The sequence below is a fragment of the Mus caroli genome, chromosome 13 (assembly GCF_900094665.2).
Source record: "Mus caroli chromosome 13, CAROLI_EIJ_v1.1, whole genome shotgun sequence".
In the NCBI taxonomy this organism is placed as follows: domain Eukaryota; kingdom Metazoa; phylum Chordata; class Mammalia; order Rodentia; family Muridae; genus Mus; species Mus caroli.
This window is the reverse complement of record NC_034582.1, coordinates 40,795,027-40,813,746: the sequence shown is the minus strand read 5'-3', so window position 1 is coordinate 40,813,746 and position 18,720 is coordinate 40,795,027. Positions and strand designations below refer to the sequence as shown.

The following is an 18,720-nucleotide window of genomic DNA, read 5'->3' as shown; positions in this document are numbered from 1 at the left end:
CCCTTCCCCTCCTCCTCCTTCTCTTCCTCCTCCTCCTCCTCCTCAGAATCCGGAGCTGCCACTGCCAGCTTAAAGAACCCACGGGGAGATGATTCCCCATGAAGGGCCTGGATCCCCTACAGAAATCCAATGTGACTCTCTGTTTATCAGACTAAAACCAGAGCCGGCCAGCCAGTGAAACAGCCACCGTGGAGGGGGGACGGCGAAAAATGAAATCCAACCAAGAGCGGAGCAACGAATGCCTGCCTCCCAAGAAACGTGAGATCCCTGCCACCAGCCGGCCCTCAGAGGAGAAGGCCACTGCTCTGCCCAGCGACAACCACTGCGTGGAGGGTGTGGCCTGGCTCCCCAGCACCCCTGGCATCCGCGGCCATGGGGGTGGGCGGCACGGGTCAGCAGGGACTTCCGGGGAGCATGGTTTACAAGGAATGGGTTTACATAAAGCACTGTCCGCAGGGCTGGATTACTCCCCACCCAGTGCCCCCAGGTCAGTCCCCACAGCCAACACGCTGCCCACCGTGTACCCTCCTCCTCAGTCAGGGACCCCGGTGTCTCCTGTACAGTACGCCCACCTTTCGCATACCTTCCAGTTCATTGGGTCCTCCCAATACAGTGGGCCTTACGCGGGCTTTATCCCTTCCCAGCTGATCTCCCCATCAGGCAACCCGGTCACCAGTGCAGTAGCCTCAGCTGCAGGGGCCACCACTCCATCACAGCGCTCCCAGCTGGAGGCTTATTCCACCCTGCTGGCCAACATGGGCAGTCTGAGCCAGGCACCAGGACATAAGGTTGAGCCCCCTCCGCAGCAGCACCTCGGCAGGGCTGCAGGATTAGTCAACCCGGGGTCCCCTCCTCCACCCACCCAGCAGAACCAGTACATCCATATTTCCAGTTCTCCACAGAGCTCTGGGCGGGCGACATCTCCCCCACCCATCCCGGTCCACCTCCATCCCCATCAGACGATGATCCCTCACACACTCACCCTGGGGCCTTCGTCCCAGGTGGTTGTGCAATACAGTGATGCCGGAGGCCACTTTGTTCCTCGAGAGTCCACCAAAAAAGCCGAGAGCAGCAGGTTGCAGCAGGCTATGCAAGCCAAGGAAGTCCTGAATGGGGAGATGGAGAAGAGCCGGAGGTATGGGGCGTCATCTTCTGTGGAGCTGAGCCTAGGCAAGGCAAGCAGCAAGTCAGTGCCTCATCCCTATGAATCCAGGCATGTGGTGGTCCACCCAAGCCCAGCAGACTACAGCAGTCGTGATACCTCCGGGGTCCGTGGATCTGTGATGGTTCTGCCTAACAGCAGCACACCCTCAGCCGACCTGGAGGCCCAGCAGACCACGCATCGAGAGGCCTCCCCATCCACCCTCAATGACAAGAGCGGCCTGCACCTAGGGAAGCCGGGCCACAGGTCTTATGCGCTGTCCCCCCACACGGTCATTCAGACCACACACAGTGCATCGGAGCCTCTCCCGGTGGGCCTACCAGCCACGGCCTTCTACGCTGGCACTCAACCTCCTGTCATCGGCTACCTGAGCGGCCAGCAGCAAGCAATCACCTATGCTGGTGGTCTGCCGCAGCACCTGGTGATCCCAGGTAACCAGCCCCTGCTCATCCCGGTGGGCAGCCCTGACATGGACACGCCTGGGGCAGCCTCGGCCATCGTGACGTCATCACCCCAGTTTGCTGCAGTACCTCACACGTTTGTCACCACCGCCCTGCCCAAGAGCGAGAACTTCAACCCGGAGGCTCTGGTCACCCAGGCTGCCTATCCAGCCATGGTGCAGGCCCAGATCCACCTGCCGGTGGTGCAGTCCGTGGCGTCCCCCACCACGGCGTCTCCCACGCTGCCGCCATATTTCATGAAAGGCTCCATCATACAGCTGGCCAACGGGGAGCTGAAGAAGGTGGAAGACCTGAAGACGGAGGATTTCATCCAGAGTGCAGAGATTAGCAATGACCTCAAGATCGACTCCAGTACTGTGGAGAGAATCGAGGAGAGCCACAGCCCCGGGGTGGCCGTGATACAGTTTGCTGTTGGTGAACACCGAGCCCAGGTAACCCTCACCAGGGTCATACAGGTAGGGGGCCCCTACTCCCGTTCTATCATCTCCTGGTATGGTGATTGCTTTTATCAGGTAGGGTTCCCATGGTAACCTGGGGACCGAGGGGTGTGTGTGGAAGGAGGGAGGGAGGGAGGGAGAGAGAGGGAGAGAGAGAGAGAGAGAGAGAGAGAGAGAGAGAGAGAGAGAGAGAGAGAGAGAGACTGAGATTCTTCAGTGCTGAAGAAGAGTTCCCTTAAGAGAGAGCCACCACAGATAGTATACTTGGCAGGTCCTAAAGATGGGTTGGGGGTGGGTAGGGCTCTTGTTCTTCTAGGTTTGGGGGGTCATATGAGGAGTAGGTAGGGGTAGTTTAATACCACATGACCTAAACTACATGCCAAAAGTCACTTGCTTTACTCTGGATCCCATAGCTGAGCCATGCCCCAGGACAATGTTCCTGAGCCTGCACAGCAGGTTTGGCCTGGGAGCCCCACAGGACATCAGATTTCTTTCTTTGGGCTAGTTCCCAAATATATCCCACTTCCTGTTCTCCTAGTATTGAGCCATAAGCCTGGGGCATGGCTCAGCTATGGGATCCAGAGTAAAGCAAGAAAAAGAAAAGAAAAAGGAATTAGTATCATGGTATGATGCAAGTTTATGAGCTGGGGAAATGCATTTGTAGATACATCAAACCCAAAATGTCTCAGTGTGTCCTCCATACCCGGTGGCCCTGGCACTTGGCACAGTGTTCACTATGCTGTAAGCAACGTTGACCCTGAAAAGGGAGAGGTTTGCTTCCGGAGAGAAAATGCACCGTTGTCTGCTCCGGAAATAATTTACAGAAGAAAGTCTTCTCAACCTAGTCAGAAAGATGGCTTTCTCTGTGAAGCCAGCAAAGCTGCCCTGAGCCTGCCTCTCTCCTTGTTGTCTGTCCCTGTGCTGAGGAAGGCCATTGCTCCCACTTCTACTAGGCAGTCCAAATGGACACGCTAGCTTGCATGAGTATGGGTATCCAGCCAGCAGTAGGAGCCAGATATGAGTGAGGACCAGAAGCCCACCCCTTCAGAGCAGCATGAGGACCTGTGTACAAAGTTAGAAATCAGCAGCCGTCATCACTACTAGGGAAGCTCCTGTCCAAGAGCACACCACTGGGTAGCCGCCTTTGGCTTCTGTCCTCAGTGCCTACTGGTGGGCAGCAGCCCCTGGACATCAGCTTTTCTGAAGAGCACCCAGGATGCACTCAGCAGCACCTTGGTAAAGTGTGCCATTTGTAAAGTGCTCTGGCCCGCTGCTGCCGCGCTCCTCCTCCTCGATGCTGAGCTCTGTGTTATTAGGGCTGTCTGTCACTTCCCAGATCCTCCTGAGGTGACTGCTTCCCTTGCTTCCTTGGTGGCTCCTTTATATTCACTGTTGCTTCCTTCCCCCCGTGTGGGCAGGTGCACACACTCCCGTGGTGGGCTAGGATGCTGTGCTCGCTGTGTGTAGATGGATGGCTTTTCTTTTCATTCCGCTATTTCTCAGTTTGACTGCGGTGGACTGTGAGTCACTGGTGGCGATGTTTTAATGGATTAGCTGGATCCTAAAAATAGGCCAGGCACTCATGCAAGCAGTAAATAAGCCTGAAGAGTCAGTCCCTTAGCTACCAGGAGAAGCATGCTCAACAATATCTGCTGTCCAGGCTGGTAGAAACAAAAGCAAATCCATCAAAACACAAATGGTCCGTGGCCTGAGTGAAGGCCATGTGCTAGGTCTATGGACCAGCTGTAGCTGATACCTTCCTTCCAATCAGTTCTGATGTCAAGAGGCTCTCTCTAGGAAACGGCATCAAACCATTCTTGTGTGTCTTTTGATCCACGAGGTGGCACAGGACTGTAGTCCTAGCTACCTAGGCAGGAGGATTACTTGAGCCTGGAAGTTTGAGAGGAGCCTGGGTATCGTAGCCATCAAAATAGAAGAAACCTGCTGCTCTTCAGCCATTTTAGGGTGTAAGTGTCCACTACTTGATGGTCTTATTCTTGATGACAAGTTGCTTTAGACCATGGTCTTTACGGCTTGGCTTTATTTTACTTTGTCTTAAGGTATCACCTAACCTGACCTTAAACTCTTGGCAGTCCCCCTGCCTCAGACTTCTGAGAGCCAAAAATGCTCCCACAAAAAGGCTAAGTCATGTGACTAGAGGCTTTAAATAGAACGCTCCCCGACCCTTTCACACTTTACTGAAGAACTTGAATGGTTTTATTAATGATTTTGAAACACTGAAATCAGTAGCTCACTCTCGGCCCCCTTCATCCTCACTGTGGAGTCCTCTGCTTTGCTTTGTGTTGGGAACATAGTCCTGCAGTTCCTTCTCAGAGGAAAAGAGCAGGTTAAAAAAAAAAAAAGATTTTGTAATTTCACACCGCAGGCAATCAGGAGCTCCACGCTCAGTAATCTAACCCAAAGCAGGACTTACTCACTAAAAGCAGCCTCAGGGATGCGGATGGAGATGGTGCTAACTTGGGTTGTGAGAGGAACGCTTGGTGAGGCAGACACCCTTCACATTTGTGAAAACAGGAAGCCTCCGGAAGGAAGAAGAGACATGTTTAAACAACAGACGTTCCCTCTTGCTTCTGCCCTGCTTTTGGGGAAATGTCCATATGTGTGTGGGGGGGGGGGATGCAGTACTAATCTAAGATTGAAATATGCAATCAAACAGCAGAACTATCTATGTGTGCATAGTGTTTAGATACAGTCCTTGTTGACTAACTCATTACCGGGATTTTATGGCGTTTCTCACATTGACGAGCTAAGTGCAATGTGAAAAGCTAGTCCTTAACTGTGATATAAATGCATGGTTATGAGCCAGGAAGTGAGGCCTCGCTGCCTCCATGTCTGGCTTTCTCCATCCAGAAGGACAAGTGATTTCTCCATTGTCTTCAACCGTGCCCTCTGCTGGTCACCTCTACCATTGCAGTGTTTCCTGTTTCTAAGTCAAGCCATCTCTTAGAGTTTTACTGAGCATCGCTTACATCCAAAAGCATCTTAGACTCTAGGAATAGCAGTGTAAGTTTACAGAATGCTTGAGAAACTCTAGGAGTAAAGTACAAAGATAGTTTATCAAAATAGAAGCATTCTGGGGAAGATACAATGTTTATAAGAAGGAAGTTAGGGATGGATGGGGCACTGTCTGAAACAGGATGTCAGGAAGGCTCTGTCTGAAGTGCACAGACTGGGCAGGAGGCAAGTATCTTTAGAGTTAAATGAGAATCCAGTAAAGTTTGTCTGCGATTTAGATGTGGATAATGGAAAGAAGGAAGAGAAGGCATTGTGATTTCCAGGGTTTGGAGCCAAACGACATGAAGAATAAGGATGGAGAGAGAACAAGGGAGCCACTATCAGGAGGTCTGTCTCTCTCAGAGACATCTGAATGGCTGTGTGTTCAGATAACAAGTAGCCAATACCTAATCTATAAAGCCCTGGGAAGATACTGGTCTCTGGAAGATAAGGACCTCTGTCTTATGCAAGTCCCTTTTCATGGTCTCTCTTGCTGAGTTGAAACTGCTGTCTGACCCAAGAATGTTAAGTCACCTGTTTACCATATTGTAATGCCATGTAGGTCAAATTCAGGAGGGTATAGAAGAAAGGGAGTATTTGGGGTGAGGGGAGGGGTCTAGGATTTAATCCTAATTCCATTGGCTAATAACTATAACATTAGGAAGATGATTTTCCTTATCTATTTAGAAAGCTGAAATGATACTATTTGTTTCACTAGCATGCTATCAGCATTCAAAAATACCTTTGTGATTCGGAGCATTTGACAGACAGTAAGCACCCAGAAAGAACATGTAATAGAATGCCTTTTACCTGTTCCTTGACTCTCTCAGATGTGTAAACAATGCATGTTGATCATTTGCACACCCAACAGATTCCTGCCTACCTTGTCTCCTAACTCCCTAAGTCCCATCAGTGCTGACAATTACACTGCCTGGGTCCTGTGCAGGTGATCCTAGCTGCTGTGAATGGGTAGTTACAAGGGCCATGTCATGTCCCAAAGATAGCGATACACAGCACTCCTTCCCCCCTCCCAGCTCCTAGTCTCTCCACCCACCCTCTTCTGGGATGGTCCTACAGCCTTGGCAGGGGTTGATATAGATGTCCTATTTAAGGGCAAGCACTCCATAGACACTTCTTCTCAGCATGTGAACAAGTTTAATGAGTCTCTACGTTAACTGCTCATAGCCCAGAGCCATGAGATTTCCCTCCAAATGACATGTGCTGTGATTTTTTTTTCTTTCTAAAACATCTTTCCATGGTCTATGGATCCAGCAAAGAAAGGAAGCTTAGTAATTCAAGAAGCCTGTGTAGTGAGATGAGCTCAGGGGTGAAGCATGAGACGTTAGCTCTCAAAACAACCTGGCGGCTGGACCATATCTGTCCCTGTAGTGTCTACTCGCAAAAGCCCTCCAACATTGCCCCATCCTTCAGGCCCGTCTTCTAAGAAAGACCTCCCTACTGGTCCCAGCCTTTATAGATGATGCCCCCCTTAAATTCATTGAACACATAAAGTTCATTGGTTCTAAGGATTATATTCATCCCCCCTTAAAGTGATAGGAACTCACCAGCAAACAGGCACATACTGTTCTTCACAGAGTTTACCTAACATCTCAGTCTGACCAATATTTAGCATGACGATAGCTGGCCTTTGGAGTCACCCGCAGTGGACACAAGTGGGCACTTTGTGGTTGCTGGGCAACCAGTAGATGGTTTTAACAGACCCCCTACAAACCTGGTATTTGGTAGAATGCTTTGAACGATGTAAGGAATTTATATTTGTCTCAGTAGCTTCTGCCCAGGGTCTGCGTATGGCGAGTGCAGCCGTGGCTGCAGTTAGCATGCTCCGTTCAGAGTATCGCTGTAAGGCGAGAGGCTGTAAACAAACTCTCAGTTTTTTCTTCTTATCTAGCCTATGGGTGTCTGTGTTAAATAAAACACTCAAGGGGACCTAAGGAGATAGCTCAGTTGGTAAAGTTCTTTCCATGCAAACAGAAGGACTTGAGTTTGATCCACAGACCCATGTTTAAGGAGTATAAGCCAGGCAGTGGTGGTGCACGTCTTTAATCCCAGCACTTGGGAGGCAGAGGCAGGCAGATTTCTGAGTTCCAGGCCAGCCTGGTCTACAAAGTGAGTTCCAGGACAGCAAGGGCTATACAGAGAAACCTCTCTCTCTCTCTCTCTCTCTCTCTCTCTCTCTCTCTCTCTCTCTCTCTCACACACACACACACACACACACACACATACACACACGGTGGAGTGTGGAGGCATGTGCTTGTAACCTCTGCACCCACTGGGGAGGCAGAGATAGAATCTGCAAAGCTTGCTGACCACCAGATGATCTCCAGGCCATTGAGACACACCCCCCCCCAGGGTGTCTGGGGTGGCTGCAATTACAGTATTCTGTCAAAAAGCTAGCATTTCTCAGTGCTTCTCCCATCCTCTGGCTCTTATGTCCCCCGACACCCACCCCATCTCTCCCATGAGGCTTCCTGAGCCTTCAGGAGGGGGTTTAATACAGATATCCTGTTTAGGGCTGAGAACTCAGTCCTTATTCTCAACACTTTGACCTTCAGGTCATTGGTAGTAGAGGTATGGCCACTATTAAGTTTCCCGTGTTCCAATGGATGGGCCCACACCTGTGCACTTAAAGAGAGTAAGAACCACGTGGTTTTAGTGGGTTATCCTTGAAGAATTCACACCCAAGGTTGAGCTCCAGCCTCTGTGCATACACGGTTTTCTGTGCACACATACACATATACGTGCACATGTGAACACCACGTATGAACTGTTTTCTCATGTTTCGTTCCCTTTTCCTCCCTCTACTTCTGTTTCCACAGGTCAGTGTCGAAGTTTTGGTAGAGTATCCTTTTTTTGTATTTGGACAGGGCTGGTCATCCTGCTGTCCTGAGCGGACCAGCCAGCTCTTTGATCTGCCGTGTTCCAAACTCTCTGTTGGAGACGTCTGCATCTCGCTCACCCTCAAGAACCTGAAGAATGGCTCTGTTAAAAAGGGCCAGCCTGTGGACCCTGCCAGCGTCCTGCTGAAGCAGGCAAAGACCGACAGCCTGGCTGGCAGCAGACACAGATACACGGAGCAGGAAAACGGAATCAACCAGGGAAGCGCCCAGGTGCTCTCTGAGAATGGCGAACTGAAGTTTCCAGAAAAAATAGGATTGCCTGCAGCACCCTTCCTCAGCAAAATAGAACCGAGCAAGCCCACAGCCACAAGGAAGAGGAGGTGGTCGGCGCCGGAGACCCGTAAACTGGAGAAGTCGGAGGATGAGCCACCTTTGACTCTTCCCAAGCCTTCGCTCATTCCTCAGGAGGTTAAGATCTGCATCGAAGGCCGATCTAACGTGGGCAAGTAGAGACCGTGCGGGCAGCGGAGGCCCGGGCCTCCTTTTGCTGTCTGTATCCAGATTACTGTACTGTAGGCTAAGTAACACAGTATTTACATGTTACATCCTCTTTAGGTTTGTATTCTAACCTTGTCATTAGAGTCAAACAGGTGTATCGCAGGAGACTGGTGCGTTTGCATTGTCTGCAAGGGTCTGTTGAGGAGCTGGTGGGTGGAGGATGGTCAGAACCGTGTCCGTGGAGCTCCGGGGTATCCTTGGTGGCCCTGAATGTGGCTTCATCAGCCCCTGCCTTCTCCGGCAGCTCACAGAGTCGAGGGGCATCAGTTCCCGCTGGTTTCAAGAGCAAACACAGTGGGAAGTATCCTGCAAGGGAGTGTCTGGGTGTGCGTCCCTTGTGAAGGAGTGCGAGTGAGGGTGTCTCTTTCTCTGCCTCTGTCTCCCTCACTTGCTCCCTCTCAGTGTGGGGTTGGGGGACCTGGGTTTCCCTCCTGCAAAGTCATCAGGAACCCAGCTTCCAGGCATTGTAGGGAGGCATCAGACAGGCAGATGGGAAACTAGTTTCAAAGAACATGGTTCTCTCCAACATATTTTACAATAAAAAGCAACTTTTAATCATAGATATATAGATATATATATATATATATATTTCCCCCCATGGGGCCTGACTGCACTGAGGTTTTTTTTGTTTTGTTTTGTTGGTTTTTTGTTTTTGTTTTTGTTTTTTTAAGAGCAGCTGCCACTTGCAGGATTTCATTTCTGCTTTACCCGGTCCAGTCCAGTGACATCATCAGTCGTCATGGTGGGCAGGGAAAGTCCTTGCTCAGGTCACTCCTGGTCAGGCAGGTAGCAGTGGGGCGGGAGGGACAGAGGGAGCACCCACACTGGTTTCTGTGCAGTGTTAGGAAAAGCAATCAGGTTACTTGCATTGATTTTTGGCTTCCAAGAAGGAAAATGCAAGCCCTGCTTCCCGAGAGAGACAGCTTCTCCGAGCTGTGCCGGCAGCATCTTTTCTATATTTTAGGTCTAGTACTGTTCATGACTATGGACAACTTGGGTGCCGCTTTTTTTTTTCCCCTCAATCCCAGTGTAACATGAGGAGTTAGATCTGGAAGATGCTACTCTGTTACTTTATCTCGCAAACAGTTAAAAATGCTGTGCAGGCTTCTTAACCAAGCATCTTGGTCTGTCATTCAACAAGTACTGTATCTCACTTTCGACTCTTTTTGGGAAAAGAAAAGAAAAGAAAAAAAAAAAGACAAACCTAGGTTGCTTTTGTTTTTGTTTTTTCTTCTCAACACTGTAACTACACTTCAGCTCTGCTCACAAGCCAGCAATCGAAAACTCCAATCTGGTTTAAAGGGATGAATGTGAAGTACGAACTAGCCCGTGACAATATATGACTACCGAGTACTACCTGACGGCAGGCACTTGTCACTTTGATGTTGGAGAAAGAGTTAAAGGCATATGCAGAGTTGGCAGAGAAACTGAGACAAGACACAGAGGAAAAGACACTCGGTTGTGTCCAGTGTTTTTAGGACGAACTCCTAAAGAACTTTGCGATTTGCACATCTTGAGTTTATAATTTGTGTGATATTCCTGCAGTTTTTATCTAATAACATTGTGGGAAAGGTTTGGGAGGGTTACAAGAGCATAAGTAAATGTAGCAAAATTACTTTCTAACCTGCCTAGACCCTAGGCCCTTCTTAGAAGGTTCTGTCCCCTTTGAGACTTCATTTTGTCATTTACCACATCTGTCACCAGAAGCCAGGTCTGAGGGTCTTCTTCAGCGCCATTGAGTTTCCCATATAGACATTTTACATATATGAGCAAGTATTTTCATTTCTGGAAAAAAAAAGTGTTAATTTTTTTTTTTAAAGAAACTTAGGTTTCTATTTGAAATCCAACTAGGATTTAACGTTTGGTACAAAACTCCAGAAAGGATATTTTCATAAAGTCACAAGTTTTCATTCCCAGAGGCCAAAATATCATTTGTGGGTTCTGAGTGTGTCTTAAAGTACTTTAAACCTAGTTTTATAAATAGGGAGAAGTTTTTAAACATTCTTACTTGGCTTGCTACAACTAACCTAAGTAAGTACTTATTTGACTTTTCTTTTTAGCAATTTAAAAAGAAAAGATTTCTTCCATTTCTCAAAATAGGAAAAAAAAAAAAAAAGACCCTCCCCTGGCAACCTGCATATTGGCTATTCAGTCTCCATTTACAGTGGCATTTGTTGCAACTAATGATCTTTTTCCAGACCATTTTCTGGGATATACCAAACACCTTTGAGTAGGTCCAGAATAGCTGGCCTCTCCCTAAACTTCATCGCCCTCTCTGCCCGCTAGCAGAGCTGGGTGAGCCCATTCTTGCAATCAGATGCTTATTTAGTGCTGTGATCCTTTTGTTTTATTTTATTTTTTTAATCTTTCTGTTCAGAGACCTTGCTTGATCTTCCCTATATCTGCTCAGGGCACTGGCACTTACTAGGTTTTCGGTTTTGTTTTGTTGTTTTATTTTGTTTTAATCTCCAATGGTGAGAGGACTAGGAGGTTGCCACAGAGGTGCTGTGTGCCAGTTATCTACAACAGCCCCTGTGAGCTCAGAAAACACACACACACACACACGCACACACACACACACTCTGCTCTCTGGCTAACTCCGAGGATTGAACTGACTGCATCCACTAAGCCGACACTAAAACAGGTAAAAACACACATGGCTCAGAGCAATAGGAATATCATAACTTGTGGTTCTATTTCAGGTATAGGAATTATACAAATCATTGATTCTTCCGAAGCATTCGTCCCATCTCGTTCTCTGGCTCCATTAGCATGTGCAATACTTTGTGTGCCAATAGTGTGCTATCTAGTTAAAGTTCATTCCCTTTTGGCCTTTTCCTTGTTCGGTGGGCTGACCTTTCTTCCCCTCGCTGGCCAGAGAAAGGCTGGAGGAGTGAGCCGGGAGAGGCGAGCCCCTTCCATTTCTCCTTAACACCGATGGATGCAGAGTGCTAGGGTAGGCAGCCTATGGGAGCCTGTGTGTGTCTGTCACCAGGACACAGTGAGAGCCAGCCAAGGAGACCTGAGGGAAGCACTTTGAAGGTCCATCACCACACTCGGCAAAGGCCCCTCGCTCTGTAGTGAAGCCGGAACGGAGCCAGGAGGCAGAGTGGCTCCTAGGACAAACTCTGGAGCGGTATGGTCTTCAGTCAACTCATTTTCAGTCTCTTCTGTGTCCTTGAGACTTTGATCCCTGCCTTTGACACAAGCAACTTATTGCATATGTGTGTGTTCTGAGCATGCCCACCAGTGGCTTTGGAGGGGACCACCTGGCAACCACAGTCACCATTCCCTTGGGACAGCTTTCTCTTCAAACAGGAAGACCACACAGAGGCAGGAGCCACCTCTTATTTGCAGACATTGGTGGGGCCCTCCAGGCTCCCGGAGCACCTTCGGTCAACTGCGTAGGGAGCACAGTCATAGCAGTGCCCTTATTGGACAAGGATCAGCCACGCGCCTCTGTACCTGTCCTCTTTGCAATATTTACCATCAGCCGTCTTTCCTTCTTCTCTTTCCTGCTTTCCATTTTAAAACAAAGTAACAGCAGGCCTTTTTGTGTTTACAACGAACACAATCACCAAGAAATTAGTCAGGGCAAAAAGAAAACATAGTAATATTACTCATAAGAAATCAGCAAACAAGAACCTCTTTCTAGGGATTTCTAAATACACAAGGTGACTGTTCCTTAGACTGTTTAACTTTAGAATTATTTCAGTTTGTCTGGGCCACCTTGGGGGTCAGTGGGATGGGGTGGGGACTGGGGGGGGGGAGAGAAGGCCAGGGATACCACTTACCTCAAATCTTTTTAAAAGTGGAAATCCAAATTGCATTTGGGGGAGGGTGGGGAGGGGGGACTTGCAGGATAATCGTCTATGTTGGTCACATTTTGCTTTTCTGGATTCATCCAACTCAGTTTGGGATGGCCTGATGTTTGTGGTGGTGGCAACAGAACGTCCTTAACTCTGAACCCCGACCTTGTATGTTTTCTGTTAGGTGAGCTTGTTGGGTTCCTCCCCTCCCCCCTTACCCCATAAGGAAGTGGCAGTGTCCTTCCTTCTCCCTTGCAAGGAACCCTGCAGAACCTTCCACACCTCTTACTCAGGGATGGGGCTGGTGTGTGTGTGTGGAACACAGATGTGTTCAGCAACAGCACTTTGGACTGCTCTGGAGTAGGGTTGTACAATTTCAAGGAATGTTTGGATCTCCCCGCACCGTGTGGATTGCTCCTTAGCTACTGCACCGATTGCAATATAAATGCTGCACGTTCAAGACGAGCAGTAGCTCCTCGTAATCAGAAGAAAAAAAATATATCCATTCTTTGCACATAGTTTGATCTTTACTGAAATATGTTGCCAAAATCTGTTTTTGTTCTAGCTTTGTATCTTTTCGTTTCTTTCTCTCTCTCTCTCTCTCTCTCTCTCTCTCTCTCTCTCTCTCTTTTCTTTTAAGGAAACAATTGAGGATACCTTGTAACATCTGTGACTACTGAGGAAACCTATTTTGTAGATAGATGCTTTCGAAGACACTAACACCTATTTCAGACAAGGGTGAGGAGGCAGAGCTCTTGGGATAGAAAGCCAGACTTTGTAAGTTGAGTTGGTTGGCATGGCAACTGTTTCCTGAGCCACAAGCCCCTCAACCAACTGGTCTGCTCTCTCTTGAGAGCCCTTCGCTCCTCATTTCCCAGTCACCCCCTTTGACTCCAGGGGAATACAGGGCCTCCAGTCTCCGGGTCCGATCCAGTTTCTTTGGTGGTTGAGATGAACAGCAAGAGAATCATATTTTGTTGTTTTAAAAGTGGAGCAAAGGCCTTTGCATCCACAGTTGTGTTTTGATGCCAGGATTTCCGAAATAGAAAATTTAAGGAAAAATCGAGTAATAACTATAGAGAATCTACTTTTCTTTTAATAAAGCACATGGGTATGACCTGTTGAGTTGGGTTGGTTTTCTCCTGTCCATGAACAGTGTTGTATTTCTGTTCCTAAGGCAACTCGAAACAGTTTGCACACCTCTACTCTGGAGCTGGGATTTCTTTCATAGATGACCTCGCTTCAAATGTTACCTTACTGATAGGCTTTTTCTTGTAGCGCTATACCTTGTGGGAAGTTTTTTTGTTTTGTTTTGTTTTTTTCTTTAAAGTACACCCAATTTGAGCAGCTGGGGGGTGGGGGAGGGAGGGTTGAGGCACTCACTTTGGGGGTGGGAGGGTTACAGATAATTTTTTTAAAAAAAATTGCACAAAAGAAAAATGAATGTTGAAATGATTCATTCAGTGTTTGAAAGAGACAGATCTGTTGAAACTATGAGTTTCATATTTTGTGTGTAAAAAAAAAAACAAAAAAACAAAACAAAAAAACAAAACAGAGGAGGGGTTTGAAAGTTACATGTTTGGGGGTTTATTTTTCCTGTATATAGCAATTTGTTGTCTTGATCATCAAATTTGTATGGTTATGGCCTGGAAGAATTATGATGTCAGAGGCTCTTCAACTATACCGTACCTATGCTTACTGTTCTGTTTTTGTTACACACGGCTCTTGTGTGAAGGATGGGGGAACTCTGTATTCCGCTATTTGAGGATACTGTCCATTCCTAGGCCGAAAGTACTTCCCTAAGTTCCCTTCTTAAGCCATTGCAACTTTACTTTGGATGATGTCTGACATTTTCAGCACTTCCTGTTCCTATCAACCCAAAGAATATAATCCTGAACATGAAGTGTTTCTAAAAGGGATCCTCCTTCCCAGTAGACAGAAAAAAGTCGAGCCTTTCTTCTGCCTCCCACCCCAGACCTCATTCCTACAGGGGTAAAACACCCATTTTGGCTTGAATGCCTGGCTTTCGTTTAGATGTTTCTCAAGTAGAGGCCAGACGAAATGCAGAACGGTTTCTCAGAGTTATATTCCTGTTCAGCAGATGCGCTGGGTGGTGCAAACCAGACAGCGTGGGGGCAGTCAACAGACCCTACCTTTGATTCTTCAATTTGGGTTCATGTCCGCTCCCTTAAGGCGCAAGTTCTTATTGCTTAGATTGACCTTGACAAAGGCAGAAGCGAGACATCGGGTCAGCTTTTCACATCCTGACACATGCATACAGGAACTTCACCTGTATTCAGATGAAGTGTGTTTGGCCAATAGATACCGTCTACATGATACCAGTCTCTAAGAACTTCCCTAACACTTTTTAACTGAAAGGAGTTAAGTCTTCCACTACAAATCACTTGGAGACTCCATCCACGCATGTCTTCTTGTCCCTTTGCTGCCTGGATGGCTCATGTGAAGGCCTGTGTGGGAAGCACTGTTTACAGTAACCCTTACCAAGATAACATACTGTCCCCTAGACTACCGAGCTGAGGTGACACTGGCTTAGAACTGTTGGAGTGAAAGATCAGTTACTAAGAAGGTTGGTGCACAGGTTTTCTCCAGTTCTTACAGGAGCCCCCTGCTCGGAAGTTATCCTCCAGTCCAAGGGTGGGATGAACTGTTGAGTCCATGATGAGGCGTAACCATGGCAACCCACCATAGTCCCATTCTGTGACTACTGCCCCCCCCAACCCACACTGCTCAAGTGTGACCCCAGGTAGTGTCAGCAGAAAGGGGGTTGCGGTGGAGTCCTGTCAGTATTTATGGTGGCCTTTCGGTAAGACAGTCTACATCTCTAACCAGTGGAGTCTTGGCCCTCCAGAACCTGAGATCTGCACCAGTTGAAGGGTTTTAACATCAGGTTTCCACACCCTCCAATTTCCATCCATTGCCTCCCCACAGGCCAAGCGGAAACAGACACCAAAACTTGGGCTGAGGGCACTACCATGTGGAGAACTAGGGAAAACAAATTTTTTTTTTTTTTGCACCTTATTGAAAAGAAACTTTTAAGTGCATACATAGTTAAGAGCTTTTATCGTGACAGGAGAACGTTTCCATATGCGTGCATACTCTCTGTAATTCCAGTGTAAAATGTTGTATTTGCACTAGCTTTTTTAAAACAAATATTAAAAAAATGGAAGAATTCATATTCTATTTTCTAATCGTGGTGTGTCTATTTGTAGGATACACTCGAGTCTGTTTATTGAATTTTATGGTCCCTTTCTTTGATGGTGCTTGCAGGTTTTCTAGGTAGAAATTATTTCATTATTATAATAAAACAATGTTTGATTCAAAATTTGAACAAAATTGTTTTAAATAAATTGTCTGTATACCAGTACAAGTTTATTGTATAATACTCGTACTACTAATAAAATAACAGTGCCAATTGCAAACCTGTGTCTTCGCTGTCTGTCAGATCCCCAAAGAAAGTGGTGGCTGAGAAGAGGGGAGTCCCTCTTCACTGACCTGTCCACATCACCTCAGTGCACCCTGGGGAGACCGGTGTGAGATGAGGCATGACTGTCTCTAACCTGCCATCTCCTCTCTGCTCAACATTCTAGGTTTTTCTTCTCAAATGACTGGCACGCTTTGTGCCTAATGTGGCATTTATCAGTGACATCTTCAGTTTGGCTCCAACTGGTAAGTAAGCTGTGGTTGCTTGAGTAGGCTTCCCTGAAGTGCATACTTCTTAGAAACCTGTGGAACAGAGGTCTTCCTGCATGAGAAAGCCTGCTCTGCATCTGTCTCGGAAGTACTGTGCACAGGCTGGTGTTGGGCTCAGCTTTGGGAAGGTGTGGCTTGGTGGTGGTTTAGGAAAATCATTACCCCCGCAGCAGCAACCCCCAGGTATGCCCTGCTCCTATCCACACGTGCCGATGTCGTTCTTCTAATTGAAATTGGAGCTCACACTGGGGAGAAGATGCCAGAAACAGATGAGAGTTCTCACTTGGCCAGGGAAGAATGGGGACCCTTTGCTTCTATTTTCTTCTTCCTTATATTTTTGAGCTATCCAATTAGGACTCATCCCAACAAAACAGGCAGCCTAGGCTACATAGTAACAAATCAGGCAGCCTAGGCTACATAGTAACAAATCAGGCAGCCTAGACTACATAGTAGCATGTGACTCCTGAAACAAGGGTCTGGGATTCTACACATTGTATTTTAAGCATGTGGGAAAATAAGTAGCATGCCAGGAAGCCTCAGTGAACCAGACTAGAAGGGCTGTTCCTGGTATGCAATGGGCAAGCCTTCTGCCTGCCCATGTGATTAGATACTAATAACAGACTGTTTATAGCTAACAGTTATCCTATGGCTAGGATAACTCAAAAGGCTGATTAGGAAAAATACATAGCTTACTGTGATACCCTGAGACATGCCTTGAAACTCTAAGAAGCATTGCTCCAGACCAAGACCAAGATTCATGCTCCCCTGCTCCAGGGTTATGCTTGCCTTCCAAAGAGAATTCCCTCCTATACCTATGACCTAATAGGGAAATGGGGACATTTATGTCTCTGCTTCCCTGTCTGCAGAGATGTGAGCAGGCAGCCTCTCATAACCATAGCCACTTCTGCCATCATTGCTCCCATTCCATCACAGAAAGTTCCGTGCATGGGCAACGGGCCTTCTTTGTCCGTGTTGTTTGCCTAGACTGAAGGATGCTCTCACAGTAGATCCTCTAGGCTCATTCTGATCACTTACTCTAGCCAAGGGAATGTGTGTTCTTTTTATGAAGCCTCTGTTTCAAGATAATCCTGGTGCCTGGGGTTTTGCAAGAGCACGTTTTGGCCTTCATTTGCTTAGAACTAGATAGCAAGGGGCCTACCTTTGGCTACATAAAACCACCAGTCTGCAAGGATCCTTACAGAGCAAAGTGGCATTTGTCACTGCAGGGAGAGGGAAACCGAAGCCCAGGCCAAGCCCATCCTGAAGCAGCACCCATGTAGAGCATGTGCTATATGGAGCCTTTGGGGGCCATGTCCCCACAGTGATGCATGATGCAATGTTAATTTAACACAGGGACCAGGCCTATAATGTTATATTGAGCTGTTGAGGTATCATATTGAGAATCTGGGGGAAATGCACAGGTCTGAAGAGACCTGCCGATGCCAGTCCACCTGAAGGGACTTAGGACTTCCTTTCCTTCTTACTTATTCTAGGCTCATTAAACTGACTTAAATATGAAACACATCCTCCATAGGGTGTATCAAGGGAGGCTGACACTAGACACAGATAGGGCGGACAGAGTGTGGGGGTCCTCTACACAAGTGCCACATCCTGTTTGCCTTGAATACCCCTCTTCTTGCAACAACATGTGTGATGATTCATCCTGCCAAGCAGACGAAGGTTTAGAATCACAAAGGAGATACAATTATAGGTGTGCCTGTTAGGGTGTTTCTGGAGACAATTAGCTGAGTAGCCCCATCCCACGGGCTGGGGACCTGGACTGGATAGAGGGTGAGGGCAACGGAGGCAGGAAACCAAATGGAACAGGATTTCAATCATTTGCAGAGATGTAAGCAAGCAGCCTTGTGTTCACAGTCACAGATGCCGGCCACTCCCTACTGTAACAGACAGTGTCATTTGAATTTTCCCTGGAAGAAACCCTTGCTCCCTTAAGTTGCTCCTTTCGGGGGAATGTGGTCATTGTGATGGGAAAAGTCATGAATACATCCAGCACGCAGCCTTCCCAAGTATGCCACTCATATTTCTACGGGTCTAAGAGCAATGCTTCGGGGCTCTGGGAGGAAGGCTGGAGGAGGGCTCAGAGTGCCCTCTTCTCAAACGTTAAGTGCAGTCGTAAAGTACCTGACTGGTAATGGGCTGGGCACCCTGCCCCCATGTACTGGTGTAGCTACATCATCAGATATGGTAGGCACCAGACAATTAATTGATCCTCACTCAGCAATACCGTTCTCCTCCCTGGAATGTTATATTTGCCTTTTCAAAGAAAAGGCACACTCCTGTGCCTGCTGATAAACCTTGTTAGGAAAAACCACCCGATTCTCAGAAACACTAATGCTTTGACACTGCAGGGCAGCTCCCTGGGCTAAGTAGGGCCTTTCTCCAAGACAGAGTCTCTCTTACCAGGCAATAATGGCCACCCTCCTACATAGCTACTTCCCAGGAAGTATTCATACAAGGGACTTTCCGTGACTCACAATCTAAGCCCCTTTAGGCCTCAGAGCACTTGTCTTTCAGCAAGGCTTCTTCATGGCTTTTTCATAAAACATCTGTGAGGCTTCAAGATGGTTTGTAAACACTTGGAGAGGGGTCAGCCTGGCTGAGCTGCAGCAGGAGGATTGCAAGTTCAAAGTCAGCCTGGGCTAACAGCTAGATCCTGACTTTAAAAAAGAGAGAGGGCCAGCCAGCCTG

The 18,720-nt window shown here is 47.6% G+C and overlaps 1 protein-coding gene across 11 annotated transcripts in view; it reads left to right on the top strand.

The window, feature by feature from the left end:
- Window positions 1–15,740, top strand: part of Atxn1 (ataxin 1) — a 409,435-nt gene extending 393,695 nt beyond the window's left edge. For 10 of the 11 annotated variants that reach the window (XM_029468376.1, XM_029468381.1, XM_029468380.1 and 7 more), the window contains 2 exons: window positions 47–2,054; window positions 7,913–9,095. In XM_029468376.1, the coding sequence (XP_029324236.1) occupies window positions 210–2,054; window positions 7,913–8,443 (2,376 nt within the window). In that variant the 5' untranslated portion in view covers window positions 47–209 and the 3' untranslated portion in view covers window positions 8,444–9,095. Of the gene's footprint in view, window positions 1–46; window positions 2,055–7,912 lie in introns of all 11 variants that reach the window. The other variant, XM_021180017.2, reaches the window with a different exon arrangement.
- The last annotated feature ends 2,980 nt before the right edge of the window (window positions 15,741–18,720 follow it).